Source organism: Anas platyrhynchos, chromosome 6, assembly GCF_047663525.1.
Source record: "Anas platyrhynchos isolate ZD024472 breed Pekin duck chromosome 6, IASCAAS_PekinDuck_T2T, whole genome shotgun sequence".
Taxonomy (NCBI): Eukaryota; Metazoa; Chordata; class Aves; order Anseriformes; family Anatidae; genus Anas; species Anas platyrhynchos.
In genome coordinates this window covers 28061842-28087617 of record NC_092592.1, presented here as the reverse complement: position 1 = coordinate 28087617, position 25776 = coordinate 28061842, and the positions used below count along the sequence as shown (strand labels likewise).

Here is a 25776-nt window from a genome sequence, read left to right as displayed (position 1 = left end):
AGCTCTGTCTTACCTCCTTTTGTTTGCCCCAATTTTATCCCAGTTCTTACAGATCAACAGAACTGGGATATTATGTGGTTTTATGCCTATGCTGTAATCTAAGTCCCCCCATTTAAAAACAAAACAAAAGTAGAAAAAACAAAACAAAATAACCCAATGCATTAATCTTAATGATAGATAGACTCTTTGCACATAGAAGATTATACCTTTCTAACCCAAAGGAAATTTAGTCCATTTTCAGATTATTTAGCCATTTTTCAGAGTACTACATAGACATTACTATTTCCCTTTCTTCATATGATCCATTCCAGATCTGCCAGACCTAATGAAACATGACTCTGTGGAAAACCAGGCACATTTCCATATAACACCTTCCCACACTTCTTGCCTCTGGTATTTTCTATTTCATTTCCCCTCCCGCTCCCTTACAGAGCTTTCCGATCTATATTCCCAATCAATATTCTCAGGTCATTCTTAAATCCTTCAGCAACGGGCAAGGAACAGCACATGCCATGGCTGGCTCGGAAATGTGTGCACTGATCTGACAGCCGATAAGATGAGCTCCCAGGCCATGGAGCAAAACAAATTGATTGGATGCATAATGAAGTGGATGGTGCTGCCTTCACTCCAAGGGAACACTAGGTTTTTGTGTGCAGGTGTTGTTTTTTTTTTTCCCCCGACGTACTCCTCGCCTCAAATTTCCCCAAACACGTATACAAATTTTACGTTTTGTAGCCCTTTTTCACCTGCCAATTTTGAGAAAACAAAGTGTCACGAATTATTGGACAGAAGCTGATAAAGGAGGGGAAAGGGATGAGATCAGCAGAGTGCCTTTCTGCAGGAAATTGGACTAAAAGCACTGATAAAGATATCAGGTGAACTCAAAGCCTATGAAAACAAAAAAGCAACACTTTATTCAGACAATCAGAATCATATCATGACACCCACTGCCACATACCTCTCTAAGAACAAAGATTTATTAAGAATCACAAGATAGGATGGATGCTCACGTGCCCAGGCAGAATGCCCAATGTTAGGCAGAGGCAACGCAAACAGTGATTCAAGAACCCCCTACTTCAGAGTTGTATTTATCACATATTGTGATCAACACAGTGGCAGAAGCACCTCTGCCTCTTAAAAGGCTCTTGCACCTGTTTTAGAAGGGTTTTTAGGGTTAATTACAGATGACAGTATACTCACCTAGGCAGGATGCTGGCTAAAAATGCAAGGTTGTTCCTACCTAGGAATTTATGGGCAGGTAATAAATCAGAAGTGAGAGTATTTCCCAGCTTCTCCTTGGTAGGAGCTGTAGGACCTTACCCTGTTCCTCCACTCTGCTCTTAACCACTGCTTGTGATCAGCTTTTCCTTCTCCAACGTATCCAAATTCAGTGTCGGTCAACAGCTGCTTTTCAACCCAAATCCGTAATGCCTGAACCAAATGCCCACCAGGGAACACTAAATGAGCCCTGTCTTCCTAAGCATTTAATCACAAATGTCACAAGCGAATAAGCAGCCGAGCATAGCGCTAATGATGTTGTGTTTGTCTGGGAGGTTTAACTGGGTATGCAGCTCACCCCTTAACTAAAAGGAATTAATTTCCACTCTCTGTTTTCTAAGGTAATAACATCGCTGTAAAGACTGATTTATTTACAGCTAATAACTTCTCACATAGCAGCAGGATTGCAAAAGCTATTCTGTGGCATTCACAGCAGACAAATTGTTTTACGATCCCTTTTATAAGCACCATCAAGCACCATCTTGCTGTGCTCTTGTTCCTGTGACTGGCTGGCATGCCAGTCCAGACCTGACAGCTGTAATGGTGAAGAAACCTTCCTCCCACTTCCACTATAAATCCAGTCGTAGACAGTTCACCCCAACTTGTTCTAGTCCTGTCCTTCACCTTAGGTGGCTCTTCTCCCTTTCTCACGCTTAGCCTTCTTATTCCTTACACAGAACAAATATATTGACTCTTTGCCTTTGTTTAGCTGGACTAAACAAGGCAAGTTCCAGGGTCTACACACTGACCGCAGCCTGAAGATGTGCCCTCCCAGACAAAGTGCAGGTGGCACTGGGATTTGCCGCACCGTAGCACCATCACAGGTTAAGCCTGAACTCTCCTCTGAAACTGGGCTGCTTCCAAGTATCTCTAAGTATGTACCATGCCGAAATCCTAATTCTCTACCATACCTATCTTTCTAGTAACTCCAGAGCTCAACTCTCTCAGCTCCGATGTACCGCTGCACTGAGATCCACGTTTCTTTGGTTTCTGGCTGCTCCGCCATGGCCTGGTAAAACAGGAGCTGCACGCTCTAGGGGACATCTCCACATTCCTGCATGGTTCGAGCCCAGCACCTCAGGATACTCTCGATCTTTCCTCAATTGATTTAATCTGACGGCTTGTAAAATACAACCACAAAGATCGGCACTTCTGTCAAGATTCTGGTTTTTCCTGCTCGTGATTAGAGATAAGGAAACTTCCCTTCAACCTCCCTTCATTGAGAAAACTGATCGCTTAGTCTTTACCTCTGACTCTTACATAGCTGCATTAGGATTCCCTTTCATCCCACTGCAATTTGCTGCTTGTGAGCAGCTCTGTGAAATCCCCCTGACACCACCCAGCAATGGGCCTAGCTAGTGCAGGCTGCCAGGGGCAGACCTCGGATGCAGCAAGAGGAGCCACGCTTAAAACGTTTTAATCTTCTGGTACCCAAGGGAACTTTCAGCGAGTAATTATACATTTTTGTCAGTGGTTTGGATATTTTGGCTGTGAATCCCTATAAAATTCCTGAGTGAAAACCATAAGGTCCTAGCCATTTGGTACTGCTCACATTGTCCACTTGTTCTAGACCTTCATGAAGGAAAAATATGGTGTGACAACCTCCACTTTCTTTCAGAGAAACTCAAGATCTTATTTACACTTCCCCATGCCCTTATTATTTTCTCTGAATGTTCCTTTTATATATCCTAATCCCAACCAAATCATACTTACACTTGAGTTTCTCCACTGAGACACAGAATTTCCTTCACAGGGATGCCAGGTGCACACTTATGCATCAAGTCCTCAGCTCAGGAGCTGGACTTGATGAACCTTGTGGGTCCCTTCCAAGCCAGGATAGTCTATGATTTAATTCTGTGATTCTGTCACGTCACCAGTCAACTTGTGTAAATCTAATTTTTATTGAAGAAAAAGCAATTCAGCTTTAGGTGAATTTATCTAAGGAAGAGGTGTGAGAGGGAGCAGAAGTCAGTTCCAGAAATCTAGGCCAGTGACCAACATATGTGCATGACCCATCACCATCTAATACACCAGCTCAGCTCTTCCAAGATGTTCAAGAGTGACATGTCCCGCTGCTGAAGACACAGCATAACACGTACTGACACTTCGATTGTCTCCCGCAGGGCTGTATCATTGCAGAAGCTGCAAGAGTTTGCGCCTATCTTTGATCCAACAGCCCTCATCCTTTAGCTCTGATGGCCAGGATTTGTGTTTTAAAATTCAGAAGGATCATGCAGTGACAGGTGTCGATGAAGGCAATGCCATTTAACGAGAAACAAGAATGCTGTGCGTTAGCTTTCCTGGCAAGAGGAGCTGAGACTGGCCGCAGGGACACTCCTCCACACGGCTTCCACCCCCCCAGGCCCTTGCCACAGGCTCCTGCTGTACTGGCACTGAGGGCTGGCGGGTGACAAGGGGAACTGATCATGCTTATAAATAATCATTATAGAGGGAGATCTTTTTAACCCAGTTCTGCTCACTGTACAGCTCCGCAGATGATAATATTGGCACAAAAGAGCACAACAAGTTAGTGGGGCAGGCTTCCTATGTCACTCATAGTCAAGAGAGGCGTCCTGATAAAAGGTAGGAGCTCCAGAGTCCAAGCTTGAGACTTGGGTCATCATCTCCTACCCCAAAAATAGGTGAAGTAGATTCAAAACAGCATCTTTATTCCCTCAAAGGGTCTAGATACAGGAATCGGGATAGGGTGACACTTGCATGCCCTCTAGACCATTATTCAATCACAGAATAATTAAGGTTGGTTATCTGCATGTTGACTACACAGAGGCCTCCAGCCCCCACCTCTTGTGCCAAAAGCTGGCAGCACCGTTACAGAATACATCCCTGCACGGATATTTGAAATGTACGTCCTGAACCCATCATAAATCATACGGAAACTTTCAGCACACCTTCCCTGCACCCCATAAATAGAAACCCATGCAATCCGTTTCATACCTTAGGAAGTAAAGCATTAGGTGGTTTAAAGGGAGCCTGAGGAACACAATGAACACGTTTCAGGAAGACAGCACTTTCTGGAATAATTTTAATTAACCTTGCATTACACTTTTCCCTTCCAGAACGCCTTAAAGATTCAAACAGCTCATGAAGTCCAATAATGCATTTGGCATTGATCTTCTTACTCAAAAGAGCTTTTACAGAATGCTTTCTGCTCTGCTAAAGCTGAGTTAAGACCTTAATTTTAGCAGTGAGGGCCCTACTGCAGCTCTGAAAGATATTTTTACTTCACTGAGGTTTCTTTGAAAAGAATTTATCACTACTAACCTCGGGCTTTTTATTTCTTTGTAAGAACTCTTAATAATATTGAGAGGAGAAATAAATTAACAACATTGCCCACTAAAAGGATTTTCTAGGTGAGTACACTCTAACTCCAGTTGCAGGAGGTTTATGAAAATACATTTATGGAAGGATGCTTACATCTCATGATTTTTCTTTCTCCCTTTGATATCCTTCCAACTCCACCTAGAGAAAGAAACCGGACAATAGTCTAACAGTCCTTCCCAACTGACAGAGGCCTTGCTTGCAGAGCTGTCTCCTCGGATCCAAAGGGAACCTCAAAGTATAAAAGCTCTGCCCTTTACCCCCTTCCACCCCTAAAGGGGAAGGAGTTTCAAGCAGGGCCCATACAACAGGTGGGCAACAGAACAGCACCAAGCAGAACAAGAACAGGCACCAATGGTCCAGAACATTTATCTTTACAGGCTGCCTTTTATAGACATAATTTGTTGAGCTGTCAGAAAAACAAGTGCTTTAGTGAAGCTTAACAACTTCAAATTCTGTCCCAGCAGGGCTGTCAAACCACGCATGTAGCCTGAAGATGTTACGATGACAAGTTCATGCAACTTTGCAGGAATTTCCTAATTACAGGACCCTGTTTTAAATTAACTTTAATCCCATTTTATTGGCTAATGTTTTCATACTGCTGACGGGATCTGTCATTTTCATACATCTGGGGAATATTACAGATTTTCTGGAAAGCTATGCTAGCAGTTGCCTTCTACTTCCCTCCCCATTTATACTACAAAAATAAGGAATTTCAGTAGAGTGGCAAGGGTTTGGAGTTGCAGATTTTTCAGTGAAATTGAAAAAGGAGTTTTCATCACTGAATTTGAGTTATTAGTTGTGCAACATTTCCAAAACACCTAAACAAGGATATCAGTGAGATTGTAATCCAATGTTACAATCCAGGCTTTCAGCAGTAAGCATTCTTATCAGCGTGGTTTTCAGTGCCATCTTCAGTCATGAATGATGTTCCAAAATCTTTCAAGTCTTTGTTTCACTGAAAATAAGATATAAAGATGGGACCATTTTTGCACATAAGCTACGCTGACTCACTGCACAGGTATACATTTGAAAGAAATCAAGCACTCCCCGCAAGCCCATCAGTGTTTTGGATACAGCTATCTCAGCAGAAAAAAAGAACAGGCATGGGATCAGTAGATTTCTCCTCAAGTTGGAATAGAGAGAAAACCCTGACACTGTTTCAATAATATGAACGTATTTTTTTTTCCTGCTAATAGAATATCCTTTGCCTAGTTAAATATATGCAACTGACCACAGGAATTGGTGCTTATTTGGCCATTTTGTTACATCAGTCTTCCATGTCAAAATCCCACTATGTACTTACTTGCAATGAGTTTAATTAGATGATTACAAAGGACCGCACTACAGCGGTTAAAGAAGCTATGTTCCCAGCGCTGGAAGTCCCCTGCTCCTCAGCTGGGACACAGTAACTGACCCCTACGCATTCCTCCTCCGTTACAAAGCAGAGCAGAATGGGTCTGACAGCACTCAGAAAAAGGAATAGGAGAAGAACTTGAGCCTGCAGGCGTGTTGCTTTGGGTCACACCAGGAAAGAAAAGAAAATAAGAGCACTTATGCTTTTGTCTCTGGGTACTTTAACTTCTTTTTCAGCATGTAGACTGAATAGTTTTGAATGGAGAGGCAGCAGATAAAGAGCAAAGAAAAGAGCTTACAGGTTTCTTAAAGGTGAGGAGAGAACTACATGTGTGACAGCAGAACTGCAGTCCTTATGGGCCTCCTACGTGTCATTTATTCAATATGTAGCAAGGAAAAACAGGGTTCTGCTTAAACATCAGCTTCCGTGGAACAACCAAGCCACCAGAGGCTGTTATAACACATTATTCTAACCCCAAGCACCCCAAATTTACAAGCTGAGACTCCAAAAGATAACACAGGTTTGTTTTATCCAAAAGATAAAACAGGATAAAGAAGGGATGCCTAAGAACATCAGCATTGGCTTTTTGCTTTGAGGTCATCTGGGTGTCATATTGTCAGTATCACATCTGGATGTCTACAGTTAAGAAGGCTAAAATCTCTCATGGGCAAGATGTAAGCGTGCATTGAGCAAAAATATTCCTCAAAGTCCCACACATTACAATCACATGCTCTCCAATCACTCTCCAACATTCCTCTCTAGCTAGCTGAAAACCAAAACACGCAGAAAGCAGGCACAACAGTACGAAACAGCAGTTTCCATGTGCACCCTCCCACGGGAGCCCTTGGAACAGCAAAGGGGAAAAGTTAACAAAAGAGGTTGTCTAGAAAGGTCTCCTCAGAGAGCTAGGACAAACACTTAGAAAAGTAAATGAGCCTGAAAAGCATTTCCCTGAAGTTTTTCAGGTTGTGACAAAAAGAGAGACCTGAAAATAAGGACATCTTACAAAACATCTTGTTCCCCTTTTGCTCTCCAGTTCAGGCAGAACTGGATTTTAGCAGACACCCCGTGAATTGTGACAACTTGAGATTAATACTTCATAATGTTTGAAAGCTGGGATTTCAGAACTTCTTTCAGAGACTATAAAGCATGGGTTTCTGGCTTCCGCAGTTCACAAGGCATCAGCCTCTATAATCAGATTGGAGTTCAGATGGGGGAATGAAGATATGCAACTTAAAATTCCTGTTAAGAGCTCCAGGAATTGAAACTCCATCCTCCTCAAACCGAAGAAACACAGATAAAACTCTTCAATAGAAAAGAAGTTGCTGTGCTACAGATACATATTTGCTTCTAGGCGGGGTAGCATAAAAACCCCTTGATCTTTAAAACTACTGGCAGCCCCTCTGGCTGTGGTTTCACATTTAGCAGCAGGGACAACCATGCTAAGCAGCCCTGCCCCATCCCAGTCTCCTGGGTTGGTTTCTTTCCTGACACCACCGTTTGGGCATGCTGGTTCAACGATAACACCATCCACATTTGTTTAAGGAATAAGCTAACCATATATTATTCCTCCCATTTTTTTCTTGTGTTATGAAACAGTAGTTTTTATTTAAACATACATACAATTTGTATCAAACTAGTTAGAGAGAAAGTGAACCCAAATTTACAAGCAAAAGATGACAGCATTTAAGGTTATTTTAATAATCTGTTTTAACTATATTGAATACAGTTTTTAAATGAGTAAATTCATCTGAACATGATTTGCATTTCAAAACAACTCAATCAAGAAGGAGGTATTGTCTGCAGTGAAGGAAGTGAACTTGTCTGAAGCATATGATAATCAGCTCTTAGAACTAGCTGATATCATCATCTCACTCCTGCTCTTTTATTCATGGATAGAGTTATCTTACTTTTTTTACCCCGCTTTTTCAATTCACAATTTATTTCATTTGGCCATTAAAATTCAGAAACAGAGATACACAGCCTCTCCATATTCCTCTGCATACCCACTTATAACGTTATGGTCATCAGAAGTTACTTTACCACTTCAAAGAAATTCTGTTTTTGAGCAGAGAACCACTCACCTCTGCAAATTCAGTGGATGATTTAGATCTTCAGCAGGAGGTATAGAGACCTCACATCATTCAGTAGTCTAAGATAGCTACCGCTACTTGAACACGTGAATATGTATCACAAACACAAATCCTACTTAAGAACAACATCAAAGATTTTTTTTTTTTAAATATATTTACACAGCCTGCTCTGAAGGCAACACAAATATCCTTTAATGAAAAATTGCTTCATATAGAAAAGTCCATCAGAACAACACTACAGGCAGCCAGGCAGCCACAGACTTGGCATATATCTTGGCAGGGGTCAGCAACCCTGACACTACTGCGTGTTGGTAAAGCTCCTTAGTTTGATCCCTCTGCTCTAGAAAATCTGCCAGGTTCTTGCATAATTCCCCCTTCTCTCCCAAGCACGTTGCCCTCATTCTCACTTCCTTGGTTAATTTTACGTCAGCCTCTGGGAGAAACAATGGTGAAACACCAGTGGGCCACAGCTCACTGCCATCACTACTCCAAAGTGCCCGCCAATTAGCATTTGGCAAAAAGTTCAGACCTGGATCAAATCCTTTGATTAATGCAATCTTCTAAGGTACACGGAAATAGTAAAGTTGTCCAGGATGCTCCTCTAAGGCTTGCAAAAGAGAAATAAAAATGCCTGTCTTCTACTGGTCTCTCACTGAAATTGAGAACTCCAAGTTCAAACACAACAGACACTGTTCATATAGGAAGGGTCACTTCTGAACTTAGGATTTCAGCTGCAATGCCCTAATGTGTACTTTACCAGAAGCTTCTCCATCGTGCTACCACTGCACAGAACAAGTTAGTTATTACAGCAAGGAAATATATCAAAGAGTGATGCTTCTTTATCAGCCAGAAGAATAGTTGCACCATGCTGTTCCTCAAGGCCTTGGTGCATTAGTCTGTAAGGTGGAAGAGAGTGGTAACTTACAATTAATTGGTTTTTAACATGCTAAATACATCTTTAATTCTCCGTGAAGACATAGTCAGTGTACATACAAGATCATGTACTCTGTGTACATACACACAAAAAGATGGATACAACTCCTGGGCAGACACAGTGACTGATGCAATTCAGTGTCCATCTGGATTGAGATGAGGGAAAAAGCAGGCCCAACAATACGCTGCTGCAGAGGGCATAGGATGCACGGTACTCACAGACTTACAGACATCCATAGCCCACTTCCAAAAAAGAATAGAGGTAATGCATAATGGTGGTGTGAAGAAGGTGGTAATGATTTACAACACTGCTGAAAACATCTAAGTTTGAGAGAGAGATGAGAAGATAGCATTCAACACGTCTGGTCGCTCTTCAGCAGAGGTTTTGGTGAATGAAGCAGACATTTGTTTAACTCCTCAAAGGCTATGTTCCTGTGGGTGAAAAGGAAGGACAGAAAAGGTTCGGTTTCAACTCTGTCTACCTTGAAAGCATGCTTAATGCCTTTCTGCTAGTCTCTGCTCGTAAAACTGAAATGAAGAGTCTTGGTAGGGCCAAAAGGTGGCAGAGCACTGCAGGAACACAGCAGAAATAGTGCAATACCTAGTACTGATATACAGTACTGACTCCTGGGAGATTTTCAGTTTTGTTTTGTTAAAAAAAAATGTATTTTTTTTTCCCTTGCATCAACAGAGATGGTCATACCTCACAGTTCAACTTTTCCATAATCCCAGAGAAGCTCTGACTCAAGGAATAGGCTTTCCCTGTTCCCAGAGGGCTGGGGACAAGCAGCACAGTGCTCCCCACAGCCAGGCGGCTCGCAGGAAGCAAAGACTGGAATGTGCAATTCCATGAGCTTTTTGGGAAATGAAGTGGGGAGTGGACGTCAGTCATAGTTAAAATTCCCAAACAGATGAGCTCTGCAGGATTACAGTGACTCAAAGCTGGTTTCGTACTAGCAATCGTTGTAAAAAATGAAGAGGGACAGTCCAGCAATTAGATCAAAGGGCAGGAATCTAGGGATCTGAGCTCTGTTCCTGCTTTACAACTGGTTTATCATCATCCTGGGCAACTGTCTTCTACTCCAGACCCATGCTCTTCCTCCTGTTCCATGCAGTGATGCCAATTTATCTTAGCACAGACTGAGCAGCATTCACCAAGCTTTTGTGAGAAGTTCCAGGAAACACGAAAGGCTTTGGTGTATCTTCAGAGTACCTAAGTGATTGCAAGCTGATAGCCTATCCAAGTGACATTTGTATTTGGCCAATGAACGTTGTCACACCTAACATTAAGAAGTTGTCACCCCCACTGCCACTGCATTATTGACTGCTGGGACTCTCCTGAGATAAAGGGATGGGGCACAGAAACTAATCAGAAAAGTTATGCCTGAGGGTCATTAGTAATAGAATAGGAGAGTAAGCACAATCAGTGTTTCTTTTGCTACTTAAATATGTTAATCTTCTAGATGTATTGATTTCAGGAGAGCCAACAAGCTCCCACTCCATGACAAACACACACATTCCCTTTTTCCCTTTATAAGGGTTTTAAACACACAAAACAGAACACAGGAACATATTCCAATTAACAAGGATATTACTAGAGGAAAGGAGGAAGATTAAATCCAAGCAGTATGCCGGACAAATACTATTATTAGCAATGCTAACACACCAAGTCCTTGAAAGCTTCAACTAAGTAAGACACAGAGCAAAGGAGAGAATCACTCAGCACCTCACAGGAGCATAGGGCAGCTTATAACATGGTGCCCACGAGGGCCTGCAAACAGGTTAGGGAAAGCTGTATCCCCACCGGAATCACCATTCCTTTTAATCAGCTGAGCGCTGTAATAAGATTAGAGATGATTGGGTTGAGTAGTAGGATTAAACCCATCCAGTAATCCCCAGAATTTACTATTCACAGCTCAAATGCATTAGCCCTTCAGAGCAGAAAGGGCTTCATCCTCCTCCTAAAAGATGCAGCAGTCAGAAGAGGTACGAGATATTTGGTAAAGGAAAGTGATCTCTAACACTGTTAAATGCACACCATTGATTCCTTTCTCCAGAGCATGTCTCAACTTCACAGCCCAGCTGGGCTGTTTATTAGCAAGCAGCCCCATCCTACCAGGACTCTGCACAGAAAAACAGCGAGTTTCTGCCTCAGACCTATCAAAACTAACCAGAAGAGGCTGTTATTGAGAGGGGAAGCTGTCCATACAGGAAAGTAAGGCTATCACGAACAGGTCACATATTTATTGTGCAATTTTTTTGGCCCACACATGTTTAAAGATTCCTTAAAGGATGAGGGTAAAAAACAGAAAAACAGGCTGAGCATACAGAAAAAAAAAACTAGCTGCAGTCTCTGAAAAGGGGTGATGAGGTACCATCTGATGTAGCAAGCTGTCCAAAATAATTCTGTGTTACAGCAGGGCGGTAGGTGGGCAAGACAAATACCAAAGCTTGGAGCAGTGGTAAGAAGCAACTGTGTAGATATGTAGAAATATTTTATAAATATAAAAACTTGTTTGTGAGCTGGGGAATAACTGAGTAGTTACATGGTCAGTGAACCAGCAAAATGTGATGAACCAAAACAGCTACCAAGAACACCTTCGGGCTTTTCTTCTAGCCCTTATAAAATCCCTTCCAGTTACTTCACTAGACTATTTATCCTGAATAGGAGAAGGTTGAGCATCTTTTTGGGATGCCATCCAAGCAAATATTTCCTGCAGGCAATAACCTGCTCTCTATCCCCTCTCTTACCAGCCACTTATCAGACTGTGGACTCGCTTCCACAGTAAACTGAATCTTCTTCAATCCTCCCATTACAAAAATTCACTGTATATTCAAAATATCAGAGAGCATCACGCTACCTGGAGCAGAAGAAACATGCAGGATCCCTCAAAATAGCTATTTTAGCTATTTTTATTTTTGTAACAAGATTGAATTTTTTCTGCCAATTAAGGCTTAAGATGTACCATGCTGACTGAAAAATCCTACCCCTTTAATATGATCAAAAAGATACCCAGAGAGAGTTCCACGTACCAGCATTCAGCACTGCCAAATTTCCTTCATTTTCTCAGAATACCATGCTACGCTTTAGGCCTGAAGAGTCCTGAGAAGGCAGGTTACTACCAGAACAGTTTAAAGCACATTTCCAAGAAACCCTCCTGGTCTGCTCTTAGCCCTTTAATAACAGAGCCTTCCCTTAACGCAATCAGCTTTTATTTGGCTGGTGTATTGAGTGGGTGACCACTGACCTAAGGGTCTTTCTAAGGACATCAACGGAGTATGAAATTTCAGAAACTGGCAGCGCACTTTCCTCTGCTTGAGTCCCTGAGGCTGAACTGAGGCAGTCTGGGGCCATTTTGTGTTCTGAAGACGGAGAAAGCAGGGCCTCTAACATAGTTATTGCTGAGGTATATCAGTAAATGCAATTAGTGTGCAGGCTTTTTCCCTTAAGTTAAGGGTTTAAGTGTTAAAGGTGCCTCCAACACTGCTCTTACTGAAAGCTCCGACAAAGAGCCCAGAGCAGCAGGAGAATTGCTTCCTGGGCTGGGTCAGTGGGCAGGCTCAGCTCCACCCCAGCACCACTCACCAGCCTCAGGCACCCAGATCTATCAGCGTTCTTTTTAGAGCTGCTTTACAAAAAGCACTTTGAGCCCTATGAAACACTCAGTGGAAATTCTGCTTCCATGTTTTCCCTTTCCTCTTGAAAGCTCGAGGATGAGCAACTTCCCCAAAGCCTCGGCAGGTGGGATCGCAACCCAGACAGCCTCCAGCTTGGACAAGTTTCTACCATAACAGTGCCTTAACTTCAGTCAGTAAGGTGCAGACCCAGGACCAAATGATTACATAGCCTTTTCACGTTATGGTCATCGGGGCATAATTAGGGACATCTATAGAGAATGAGAACTGCCAGGCCAAAGAGTTCAGGTGTCTGCATCAGCACCTCCTCCTGGGGCACACGCTCCTACTCCCCTAACAGGGCAGTAGGCCCACGGTTGTGCTATTCCTCCAGAGGCCAGCCAAGTGCAGCCCTGGGCATAATCACAGAGCCCATCACATCCTGAGCAGGGCACGAAGGCATTCAAACGTACATTCTTGCACAAAGCAAGCCTGAGCACCTCTAATGAGGGAGGAATTCAAAACATGACACGTTATCACACTGTACGGTTACAGAGACTGTCACAGGACGGCTACACAACACCACAGAGAAATGGAAACTGCTAACCCTGAAGTATAAGGTGCTGTTCCTATCAATTATGCATTCCAGGGAGGTTGACAATAGCAATTGCACTCGGATATTCACCAGATCGAGCTTTAAACACAGTGCTCTCCTCTTGACATCCCACGCAGCTGCCATTATGTTGACGGCCCTCCAAGCCTTTTCAAGACAATTCTGAACTCCCATACCCAAATGAAGGTAAAACAGCAGCAGAACACGGCCTGGCCTGTCTTTCCAGGCTGTCTTTCCCTGCATGCAAAATTTCAACCCCAGGGACCTGTCACTACAGAGAGCACAGCATCTCCCCTACCAGGGAAGGGGCCAAGCCGTGGCACCAGGCGTACCTGAGCACTAGAGGATCACGATTCTGCCAGCCTGGATCTCACAGTTTCAGTAACCTCTCCTGATCCCTGTATCTGCACTCTGACCAGCAGCATTTGGTCAGACACACTAAGACAACAAGGAGTGAGATTTAAAAAAAAAAAAAAAAAAAAAAAAGACTTTTCAAATTGCATCTCGGTAACATTTAGAAGTTTTCTTTCTACCTAGTCTAAGACCTTAATTATGTTGCTATCTGTGTTGTTTATCTCCTATATTTCATTCAGACTGAAGTGATTTGGTTTTTGCATGACAAAAACAAATGGCACCAGATAAAATAAAGGGCCTTTGACAGCAAGGATCATTTTTATTTTGCAGCTTGGAAACTGCAGCACAGAACCCATGCAACTAACTCCAAGGCTAGGAAGCTTCAAGCAGAGGTTGGAATGGGCTCCTGACTCTCAGCTAACCACCATCACAATACAGAGAAAGTAATTAGTTGGAAACTAAGGCACAGTAGACATTAAAAAAAATAAATCAACACTCCTTTTCGATCCAGAGGCCCACCTGTAGCCAGGGCACCCTCACCACGGGCTTCAGGCTTGCTCCAGCAGGGAAGCCATATGGGTGCTGCACCCTGTGGGACACTGCAGAGCTCCCAAAACAAGGCACCAGTCACCCTGGAAAGAAACTGGCTGCTGGCTCGTCTTCTGCTCCCCTCCAGAGGGACTCAGCAGATGCAGAACATTCATCTTCGGAGGCTTACAGGACCAGGCCACAAACCTTAAGGCAACAGGAAGCTGAGGAATTTCTTTCCACCCTTTTCCCTCTGTAACAGTGTTTTTATTTCTCGTTGAGCTCTCCCTCCCTGAAAGCTGCAAGCTATTCAAACGGAGAAGGGGCTGTGGCTGCAAGCCACGACTTACAGCTGATTAATACAGGAGCAAGGGAAAACATTTTGGCCACCAGGTCTCTGTCAGCACGTCTGATGGCAAACTGCAAACTGTCACCAACGGAGCGGGGAAGAAAAGCAAGCAGCCTTCCAGGACAGCACTGCTGTTCTCTGCATTGCTGAAGAGAAGACCATCTGTAGGGAGGATGGGGGAGATGTGGAGTGTTCTTCTTCCCAGCAATATCCAACAAGGGCTGCTGCAGCTCCTGCACACAGGTTTCTACTTAAGAGTTTACTTATCCTGAGCTTACTCAGCAGAAGGGATGCAGAGCCACAACCCCAGCACAGTTCTAGACAGTAAAGCAAAACTGAATTTCCTCCAGAGGGCCACTACATTTACTGGAGAGATTTTTTTCCAAGATGAGCTAGCAGTGAGGTCAGATCCTCCCCCCAGAAAGTTAACAAGCTCCAGCAATCCCATGGCCTCCCCCTCAAACAGAGTTCCTCTCTGCAGAGGAGGGGAAGAACTGGACAAGGGACACATTCATCCCAGCCTACTTCTAACCTACTTCTCCAGGAAATGGAATGACCAGAATGAGGAGTTTGGTCACAATCCAATCTATATATATTTTCATCAGGCTAGTCACTGAAACCAATCTGCTTCAGACATCTTTGGAGCTTGGTATTCTCACTAAAACATCCTGCGTGCAGGACTTGAGGCACGGCAAGGTCACATTCAGAGGTTAGCTTGGTTATAGGTGTATGACCCTGCACACAAAATGAGGAGAGCACAGATGCATGCCGATACTGAAAGGTAAGCTGTGGTGAGCTGTGAACTGCCTGAAAAATGGTCCCATGGTCCAACACTGACTCAGGAACAGCCCAAGAGATAACAGAACTTATCTGGTCCAAAGCAAGTTTTCCCACCGAAACACAACCTAGCTTGTGCAGAGGCCAAGCATCTTCTTTCATTTACATGCATCTGAGACCTCAGTTTTGCTTTCAGTGCCCATGTTCCTCTGACACTAGGAGAAGCTTACATAATGCTTGGAGGCGCTGCCAGAGGATGAAATAACATCCTGGCTGCAGAATTACTATAAAGAACACATTCAAAATCCAAAGGTAAGGCAAAATCTGCTCAACAGAGGTCAAAGCACCCTGCGATCATCCATACAACTCAGTGACAATGTTAGAGAAGGTAAGCAATAATGGCACAAAGAGCACAGCACACAAGAATTACCTTGTGAGCAGACATCTAGACGGAAATAGGGTACTGTTTCTTCAGAATACCCAGATAAAACATTCAGTGTCAACTTTCACAAGAACAGTGTTTCCAGATAGAAGAGGAGACGCAATTTGGGCTGCCCTGGCTATACTTACCCCTGGGAAAAGAATACACAGCAGAAGAGAACAGCAAGAGCTTTCTTGGTTTTAAAGCTACCAGCCATCACCCTGGAAATACACAGATGGTGCCAAGAGACAAATACACCTGGTAACACCCACAAGATGGGTCACTCCCTCAAGATGGGAAGCAGAAGATGATCCTTTTGAGACCCAAACCAACAGCTGAACATTAAACTTGACAGAATGTAACCCTCACTTTGAAGTGCATCCAAAACCAATGTAAAAACACCGAATCTTGAGGAAAAGAGGCAGTAAGATCTAAGACAAGGGGAAAATCACAGAAGCATAGAATGGCTCAGACAGGGATATCACCCACCCTGGTTGCCCAGGGCCTTGTCCATGCTGGAATCACTAGCATTCCCTGCCTGCAGCTAAGAGACAATCCCTATAATGCTATTTCAGTCATCAATCTGATATGCTGCAAGAAAAATCAATTGGGTGCATTCGAAGAGCATGTCTAAAGCAGAACACAGGCTGCAGCACAGAGACAATGCAATGTAGGACAGATCTACAAGACCCTGCAGCTTATTCGCCCAAGTACAGGAGTAGAATAACACAAGAAGATTGGATGCGCTAGCTTCAGGCCCAAGGCAGTCATGAAAATATCTGCACTGGGCTCGCCTACATTTTGGGGTTTTAAGATTAGCCCAAGGAAAGTCAGCTCAGCTCTGTCTGTAACTGCTGGTATAAAAATAGCCCACCTTCTGTCAAACAATGCACAGCTAAACCTCGTTGTGTTTGACTGCCCCCAACTATTGTGTTACGTCCATGGCTTCTGTGCTTTAAGGCACAGTAAGTACTGAAGTCCTCCAGGAAGACATTGAAAAGAAATCATGGCTTATCAGGATGAAGATTTTTTAACTTAAGGCATACGATTAACTAACACTAACTTTATTAAAAAATCTGGAAAAAAATATAAAAAAAAAAAAAGAGGGAGAAGAAGAAGGAAACAAGCAAGTCCACATTCAAAGGTAATAAAATAGATTAACAAGGCAGTCAAGCTGTCCAGTACAGAAGTGTACAACAGCAGATACTATGTAAGCTGCAGGCTAAGACAGCTCTGTCACTTTGTATTACATCTGAATCCTGCCTTCCTAAATGCTTTCCTAAAGTAGCCCTGTTTTTCTGGTGTTTTTTAAACAAACTGTTTTGTAATTATGGCTATAGAAACAGTTGCAATGCAGAGAATTAAGCTGATCTCACCAGAGCATCATCAGGTAAACTGTGCTCTTGCTCTTTAAACAATATAACAGCCTTCCTACACTCTGAGTTTAGTCTCAGAGACAAAATAAACAGCGTTTGTTAAACATCTTAAAGACTCATCATTTTCAGGGGAAATTCCTCACAGGGGGAAAATATGCATCATTAGCAAATAGAAGGGCTAGTTTATTTTTATAATAAACTAGTAGACTAGTTTATTATAAAAATAATCAACAACAACAAAAACCACCCCTTTAATGCCTGCCCCTACCTGAGGTCAGCAATGACAAAGAGAAAATGATTTAAGTAGGCAAATACAATTTCAATCTTCTCTCTGAACTCATCCTTTGAGCATCCTCACCTCCCAGTGCTGTCCAAAATTTCCCTAATCAACTTATTTGATTGCTCTACCATCACTTTTTCCTAATACACAGCTTGAATGTTCGTGAGTGGCATTTTAAGCCTTTTACTGCTTGCCTAAGGAAGATAAATATAGGGACACCCCGTTCCTCTGGCACAGCTATTTCAAGGTGCAGTCTGCCATTTAGAGCTTCCTCTGCTGCTTCAGGCTTCCATTATACGCTGTTCCTTATTCTGTCCTGGACAGAGTGTCACTGTTCTGCACTGTCAAACAACCTTCACGGTACAGCCTATATCAGAAGAGAACAAAAAAAGAAAAAAAAAGAAGGATTCAAATGTGGTAAGAACAAGGAACAGGAACCTGACACAAACAGCCTTTTCCTATGGTCAGCTGGTGACTCGGTTTTGCTGGTTCAGTTTCTCCCCGATCATATTCTTTGCTTGCACTGTACCATCAGGATGAGCAGTTCAAATGAATAACCACCTCCAGGCTCATTATGGCTTCTGCAGGTCTATAAAAGTCAGTGACGTGGAAAAAAGTAACAAAGAAAGCATTGCTCAGGCTCTTTTCCAGCAGAGAAGGTAAGGAACATGAACTGGTAGCAAGGTCAAAAGCATCAAGGTGGGAAATAACCTTGTGCATGCATGGTGTGGATGAGACTGTCTTGGCATAGCATTTACCTTTATCACTCAGTATAAAACTTAGAAGAGGAGGGATTCAAGGAAATCAACCGAAGGCTACTAACTACAAGGAAGCTGCTTCTGTTTCAGAAAGGCCCGAAGCCACAGGTACCTGCAGGCAGAAAGGGTGCAATGGGGATGTACACAGCCCTGCACATGTGTACAGGACTTCAGCATATTCTTATGGAGAAAAACAAATGCAGAGATAATTGCAGTCATACCTAACCAGGCCTAAGAACAATCTGAATCATGAAGACCTTTAAACATGAACAGGATATAAACCTATCTGCTGATAGAAGTCCAAATGTAGACTTCCACCTTAAAAATAACTGTTTTTAAACAAAAATAATCACGGTTGCAACAGAACAGTTGTATCTTAGAGAGGTTACACACTTAAAGCCATTGGAAGCTCAAGGCGAACAAGCAGCAGGAGCAGTTTCACACCAGCAGAGGGTTTTTATCTTGCTCACAGCAAGACAACTCTTGGTGCTCCAAGTCCATCAGATGCAAACCAACAGCTCCTGATACAGGGTGCAGCCATCCCTATTAAAGCAACAACAGCAAAGCTACTTCTGCCCAAGCCACCAGGTTTTCTGCATTTAATTAACAAGTTGAAAGTGTCTGCAGGCAGCTTTTATTTTCAATGGCAGATGAAGATGAGGAGAGAGAAGAGGAGGAGATATCAATGATCAAAGAACACAGCCAGAAGCCTGGCATCAATAATTATAACCAGCATGGGACACGTCACATCAGGGTGCTCCCACATCATGCAGAGCACAGTGTAAAGAGCAAAAACAGGTCCCCTGAGAGACCATACCCAGCTCAACTTCGGAATTAGAAGCTGTGGCAGCTTCCTCTTGTACAGCAGGTGTGACAGCACACATGCTGGCACAATGGATTGAAGCCCCCAGTAGTAAGGCACACCAAGAACGGTATTAGCAGCTGCAGATGTGCAACATTTGGCTGGAGCAAAGCTTGAGAAAACAACTAACAAAACACTGTGCAGGGTTTGAGGAGGCTGATAGGGAAATAGAGCTGTACTAGAGACTACATCCTGCTTCTGGGATCTGTGGCTTTCCCTCCAACCTCATCTCCCATGCAGTGTTTATGATGAAAAGGTGTCAAGCCATTACAAAAGCTAAAATCACAGAGGTCTTTCGTGATCAAATACCAAGCAAGCTGGCCAGCAGAACTAAGAGCAAATTCTTCCGTTGCAGTACCGGGACCTCTGCAGGGATGCCGGGAACTTGCAGGGAGCCTGGCAGCAGTTCAGGCTTGATATAAGCTACATAAAACAATGCTAGTAAGACTATTAAAAAGGCTAACATACACATTGACAGAACGGCTGTGGGCTGTTGCACACAATAGCAGCACAGCACTGGCTTTTCCCATGCCTAGATACTTGACACTATGTCACTAGCACCCATCCTTAAGTTGCCCTCACACCCTGGCTCTTCTCCAGCCCCTCTCCCAGCTCAGGACAGTAGATTTGCAGAAAGTTAACCCTGAAGAGAAAGTGAATAGCTCACTTTAGGTTTAATATCTCAGACTTAGTCATGCAGGGACCACCTGCATGGAAGAGAAAGTGGGACCCTGCATGGGGAGGATGGGGCTCTGGTAGGACCATCTCACCTTGCCTTACAACTTTGATTTGGTGGGAAACCACGGCCCAAGTCACGGGTTTGGCCTGGCACTGCTCTAGGAGCTCTCAGATGGAACAGCCACACAAGGTCAAAGCAAGAAGCCCAGCATGCTCTTTGCAGCAACGGTTAAGAGCAAACAGCCTGGGAAGGTCTTACCTCTAACTGACACTCCCCAGAACCTGCAATTTAGGGACTTTCCGAGGAAAAGGTGACATCCTGGCAAACTGGGTACCATGCAGGACTTCTGCGCCTTCAAGAAGCCTGGCTAGAGCTCTCCTGTGATTCCTTATCTTGCCGTGGGGCTTCCTTGTGGCAGCCCTTAGCCAGCTGGTTAGTCACCCCTCCCTCACCACAGCTTCTCCACCCCGGCGTAGTACACTTGGAACAGCATTCCCTGAGGCAGTGGGCCTGAACCTTTCACAAAACACTTTGTACGTTTGGTCACCACCTTGAACACTATGTCCAGACTGAAGTATTTTATAGGAGCGTTAACACTCATTGCCTTTTAATACTGAGCAGAGTAGGCTACGCATACAAAGCAAGCAAAACTAGTAAATCAAATCTGCCTGCAAGTTTAAAGATTGAGTAAACAGAGCCATATATTTCCACTCACCATTACAGCCCCCAGGTTGACCCGCTCTGCCTGGACTACTTGCAGCCCTAGCACAGGATCGCAAACACAATTTTTGGATAACTTGATCCAAAAGGAGCATGTGCTGCTTGTTTTGATTTTAAGCAAATAGATTTTGAAAGAACCGAAGTCACTTGCCTTGGTCCTACACAAAACAAGAGTTTCTTGGCAGAAGAATAGGAATGGGCACAAGTTCTACTGGAAGAGACCCTGCTGGAATTTGAAGGTGCCACAGACCAACAGGCAGGTACTGCCATGGGAACTCTGAACCTGGAGGAGTTTTCCACAGCTTTCTGAGAAAGGAGGAAGAAAAATGTCATAGGAAAGTTACCCTATAATGGAACAAGAAACATGTTGCTGCTTAGAATGGTTGTGAATCGTATATAAGCTCCACTTTGGCATCAGATTTATTATGCTAGCCAGTATATCAAAATGTCTTTAATTTTAATTATCCAGCTATCCTTACTGAGACTTTTCCACTCTGCTTTTCATCATCTGCCCTTGATATCCGGGCCAGTACATGTGTAAGTATGCAACAGATTTTTAAGCATCTCGCTTGCCCTGGGATTCTGATTAGTTTTGCAAAACAGACTTCCCTGCTGTGCAAGAAAAGCCTAAAGTCTGTGCTAAGTAATGTGGTCCCCAATTCAAAGTTATTGAGTTCAGATGAGGGTTGCTGTAATGCAGACATAAAAATCCAAGTCACCTACATTAGAGACTACTCAAACTGGTAGTTTAATGGAGTACTCGCATCATTATTCACATCATGCATGTGGATTGCTTCAGAACAAGCTCATTTTAAGCACCAGAAAAAAAAAAAAATCTAAAATATGCAAAAAGGGAAACTGTGTTTAAGTGCATTTAGTATTTTGGTTTTTGTAACAAGCAATAACAAAAAGCTACAGCACGACTTATTGGTTGAACAAGTTTCTTCTGTTAGGAAGGAATAATCAAGAGCATCCTAGTTAACAGCATCCTAAACAGCAGTCCACACCCATGCATCCTACATCTCTCTCTTATTTGGAAAGATAATTTTTCACTAGCATAACAGATAAAGGCCTCTCTCTAAATATTAGAGAGAATAAGAAGTTGCACAACAAAAACATAACAAGAGCCCAAACTCCTGCCCACTACAGGTTTTCAAACATGTTAAGACTGACTGTAGTACTGTAAAAAAAGTTTTGTGCACAGATGCATTCTGACTTGTACTGATATTAATGGCAATTACAACACAGCATCTAACATAGAAAACAGATCTTGGTAATTTACGTCCTAGGATACTTTATTCTTCCACAAAAGAAAAGAGAATCGGTGTTCAATAAAATCAAACCAAAAAAAATTTTGAAGTATTTTGCTAATTAAAAAAGACAATGCTCTTCTGCATTCAAACAGGCAGTCAGATGCCTTCAGCAGGTGAATACTGAGCCATGTCAGATTTAGGCAACTGTAATAGTTGCTTCAGAGGGGACAAAGTTTAAAGCTTAAATTACTCTGAATTCACTGAAGGAAAACTGAGTTCCATACATCTGCATGCTATTTTCAGTTCTTAAAGCAATGGGTATGTTCTGTTTAATGATGTATGAGCAGCAGGCTCCAGGAGTCCTGCAATTCACCAAACTGCACTCTAGGTTTCACATAAAAAGAGTTTTTAGTTTTGAGCTCAAGAATATTGTGACTGGGAAAGAAAACTCAATGTTCATTAGTTTAATGACATTCTGGAGCCAAATATACTGTCAGCTGTTATGTAATCTTCCCTTTTGATTTCCCAAGGCAAGATGACATGTGCAGCCTGCCAAAGACAAACTTTCATATTACTTAACAGCTGGAATAATGCGTGTGACATGGATTGAAGGCAAAAGAGTAAATTAGCTTTTAAATGAAAAATAATAATGGAATAAAAGTTAACAATGGTCTCTGCCCGGCAGGGAAGTGTTGAGTTCTCCATGCTGAGTCACCATAGAAAAGGTCAACAAGCAGAGCCCCCTCTCAACCAACTGAGCACCAAGGCATTCTTGCCTAAATTACATGTGAACCGAATCAAGTTGAACAAATCTTTATAAATGAGACCTCAACTCTTCTACAGAAAAAGGAAACTGTGAACTTGGTGCAAAACCAGCCTCTAGCGATTTAACATTATGCGTCTTCATCTAGAAACATCCAAGGCTGTTGGGGCATGTTTGTGGCGTTCACTCACAGTGATGTCTGGTTGCACGTATGGGGACCTTCAAATCCCTGGCAGATCAGTGTGATACTTTGAAAGCCCTCTTGTCTAGCTCTGCAGACTGTTCCTGCGTGCTGTTTTGTTGGGGGATGTGTCCTATGACACATTCACACTGAAAAACATTAACATCGCCTAAAGACATCAGATCGAGTCTATGCCTCAAGACATCAAATCAAGTATATCCGAGTTTATTGCAAAACAGATTAGAGAATGACAGGATGCAAAACTCTGTCAGCACATAAAAATTTAACTTTTGAAATCAATTAGAAGCTGTCAGGCTCACTTGGCCAAGCTAGACAATACTATGGAAGATGATGAAAGTTGACAAGAGGTACATTTCCAGGGATTTCAGTTTTTAAACTTTTAAATACTTTACTGTTCTTAACAAAGTCATCCTCATGAAGTTGCAGACCTCCAAAGAATGATGGAGAAGGACCTGTGCACTTACCATGGCACTGATGTACCAAACACTTCTGTGGGTTTCTCTGGTTACTCTGTCATTACTGAATTTGGGTACCACTATTAACAGGAAACATTGTGCAAATTGGTCTCCCAGGTTGTTGGTGACTTCAGATTAAAGTGAATAAACCCACTTAATTCGGGATGTAATTTTTTTCAGAACACTGGAGACTCATTAACCAGTAGTGCAGTAATGAACATTTGTGCCGTAACTTGTCGCCTAGGCAACAAGGGACCGTATTTATCAAGCGTGAAATTAGCATTAGAAAGTAGCTCCTATGGAAATTAAGCAGAAGCTATTGTAGCACTGTAGCTTCTCAACAAAATTTGAACTGTTGTGAGCCCTCCCTCCCCTGAAAAAGGCAATTACTGGGGTGAAGAGGGGAAAAATCTTTCCTCCATTGCAGAGGTGAGTCAGCAGTAGCTCCCATTAAAGTCCCTACAGTCAGTCATGTAAATTCAGCAGGAGAAATTCATTACTAATTCTGTAAGAACTCACCGGAATTTAAACAGTAAGTGTGGGTCAAACTGAAGACCTAGAGTAGAAGGCCAGGAAGGGACTCAGCTTTTGCATATTAGGACAATATTTTATTTGTTTTATCTTCTTAATTTTTCTCAGAACCTATTCCTACCTGAAGTTCAACATCTACCTTGCTTGAAGGTTTATCTGCAGCTATTCTAGCAAGAGGATTAAGCGTTGCAGTTAGTGAGATGGCAACTCTTAGCTCTTTTCCAATGCCAAAGCCCTGCACGCAACAGCCATTTCTCCATTAAAACACAAGAAATAGATGACAAATTTTCCCTGCTGACAAATTTCATGGTCTATCTGTGGCCCAAGAGCCTCAATGAAAGCCTAAAACCACATCATCTGCAAAGTGACAGGCCCCACGTTGTCTCAACTTCATTCCATCTCGTTCTTCATCCCATTATTTTCATTGTCCCTTCAAAGTCAATGCCATAGATGAAGAGCTCCAGCTCCCTGTGAGCACTGCAGAGTGCCCCAGCCTCTAACTCTTCCCCCATTTTGCCCCTTCAACCTTTCCTAAGCATGCTTGGTTTCAACACTCAGTACCTTCCACAATCCTGGATGACTCTGGGTCGTGTCCAAATGGCTGAACTACTTGTCTGTTTGCATTTGTACTGCTGCCTGCCCAACGTGCAAAGCAGGCTTCAGAAAATGGAATGGGGTTACTTAAAAGTTAAAATAAAAATAAATAAATAAAAAAGTCGGTAGCATCTAAACCCAATTGGCAGAAGAGTTAATTTTGCTAAGCCAGAGCTGCTAATTAGGCCTAATGAGATTAAAGAGCAAGATTCATCAGAATATAGCAGCCCCAGTGGGAAAGCTATGCCCCTTTAGCATCTTCTCATTTTTAACCTGCTTGAAAAAAAAAAAAAAAAAAAAAAAGAAATCAAAAGCCCCATACACCCAAAGATACAAAACCCCCAAGAAGACAGCACAAAGGAACAGTCTACAGAGCTATACAAGATGTGTTTCAAAGCATCACACTGATCTGCCAGGGGTTTGAAAGCCCCCATACTTGCAACCACACATCACTGTGAATGAATGCTGCACACCCCAACAGTCCAAGATGAGGACACCTAACATTAAATTGTAGACTTAGTATTGTCAGGTGAACAAAACAAAATGCAACCTACAACAGTGCTGAAGTTCAGGTAAAAGGGCCTTCTTGTTTTACAAACAGCCAAGAAGTCTCTAGGAGAGACTTCTTGTATATAGGCCAAAAGTAAGACTGGCTTTAAGTCACATCAAACATTTATAGAATCAGAGAATGACTCGAGTTGGAAGAGACCTTAAAGGTCACCTAGCTCCAACCCCCCTGCCACAGGTAGGTTTGTTTTTTTTCAAGAAACAAAGTATGATCACATAGATAGCCACGCAAACGAAATACTGTCACAGATGTGGCCCCAAGGGTCACAGAGGTGAGAAAATTATGATGCATGTCATGCAGAAAGATTTATGGTATCCTCAGGAACGGCGACATGAGCAATAAGCTACAAGCAAGGTAGGTGCACGTTCATAGCTCATTAACTATGCCGCGGTAGCTGCCTGCATGGAAACTCTTACCTAGTAGCACACGAGGCAGCCAGCTCCAGTTGGACCGAAGGGTCAAGCCCTGCTGCAATGAGCGTGTTATTTATGGACGGTGTTAGCTGCCTGTGTAGGCCTGCCACGTAGAAACAAAAGCCAACATTGCTTTTAGTGAAGCAGCTCCGGGTAGCAAACATCGTAACGTAAGCAAGATCAAAGTTTTCATCCAGTTCCGCAACCATTTGGCATCAGTGAGAGATGTGCCAGATACTCCTTTTCAAAGGAGGCAGCAGCAAAATGAGCACTTTTCCTACAGGCTTTCTTGTTTAAGGAAATGCCAAGAGATGGAGCAGTCGCAGGCAGGATAATTGTCCACAGATGGCAAGCACAGAGGAGGACACGAGAAACAACATGACAGACTGCAGTCAGAAAGGGGACTGATGATTAGGGCAGGTTAAAGATGCATCTGAGAGACCAGAAATAGCTTTTACTCCTCCAACCAGTGGTAAGAGCAAACAGGTTCAAATGCATGTTGTAGGCTAGTCACTGGCTAGAGGATGAAACCAAGGTTTTGACTTCAAGACCTATAGGGCTTTAAACCATCATCCTGGAGATATTTCTATTGGGATACTGCTCATTTCCACCTTGCTGTTAGGGAGCAAGCTGAGCTGAAACCTGCCAATGAACTCACCCTTCAG

At 43.0% G+C, this 25776-nt stretch overlaps 1 protein-coding gene across 6 annotated transcripts in view; it reads right to left on the bottom strand.

Moving 5' to 3' along the window:
- Positions 1–25776, bottom strand: part of CNNM2 (cyclin and CBS domain divalent metal cation transport mediator 2) — a 113718-nt gene that overhangs the window by 51754 nt on the left and 36188 nt on the right. Inside the window, exon 2 of one of the 6 annotated variants that reach the window (XM_072039756.1) lies at positions 4304–5575. The exons of the other annotated variants lie outside the window; for them this stretch is intronic. Within the exon in view, the coding sequence (XP_071895857.1) occupies positions 5532–5575 (44 nt within the window). The 3' untranslated portion in view covers positions 4304–5531. Of the gene's footprint in view, positions 1–4303; positions 5576–25776 lie in introns of those variants that run through there. 6 annotated transcript variants of the gene reach the window in all.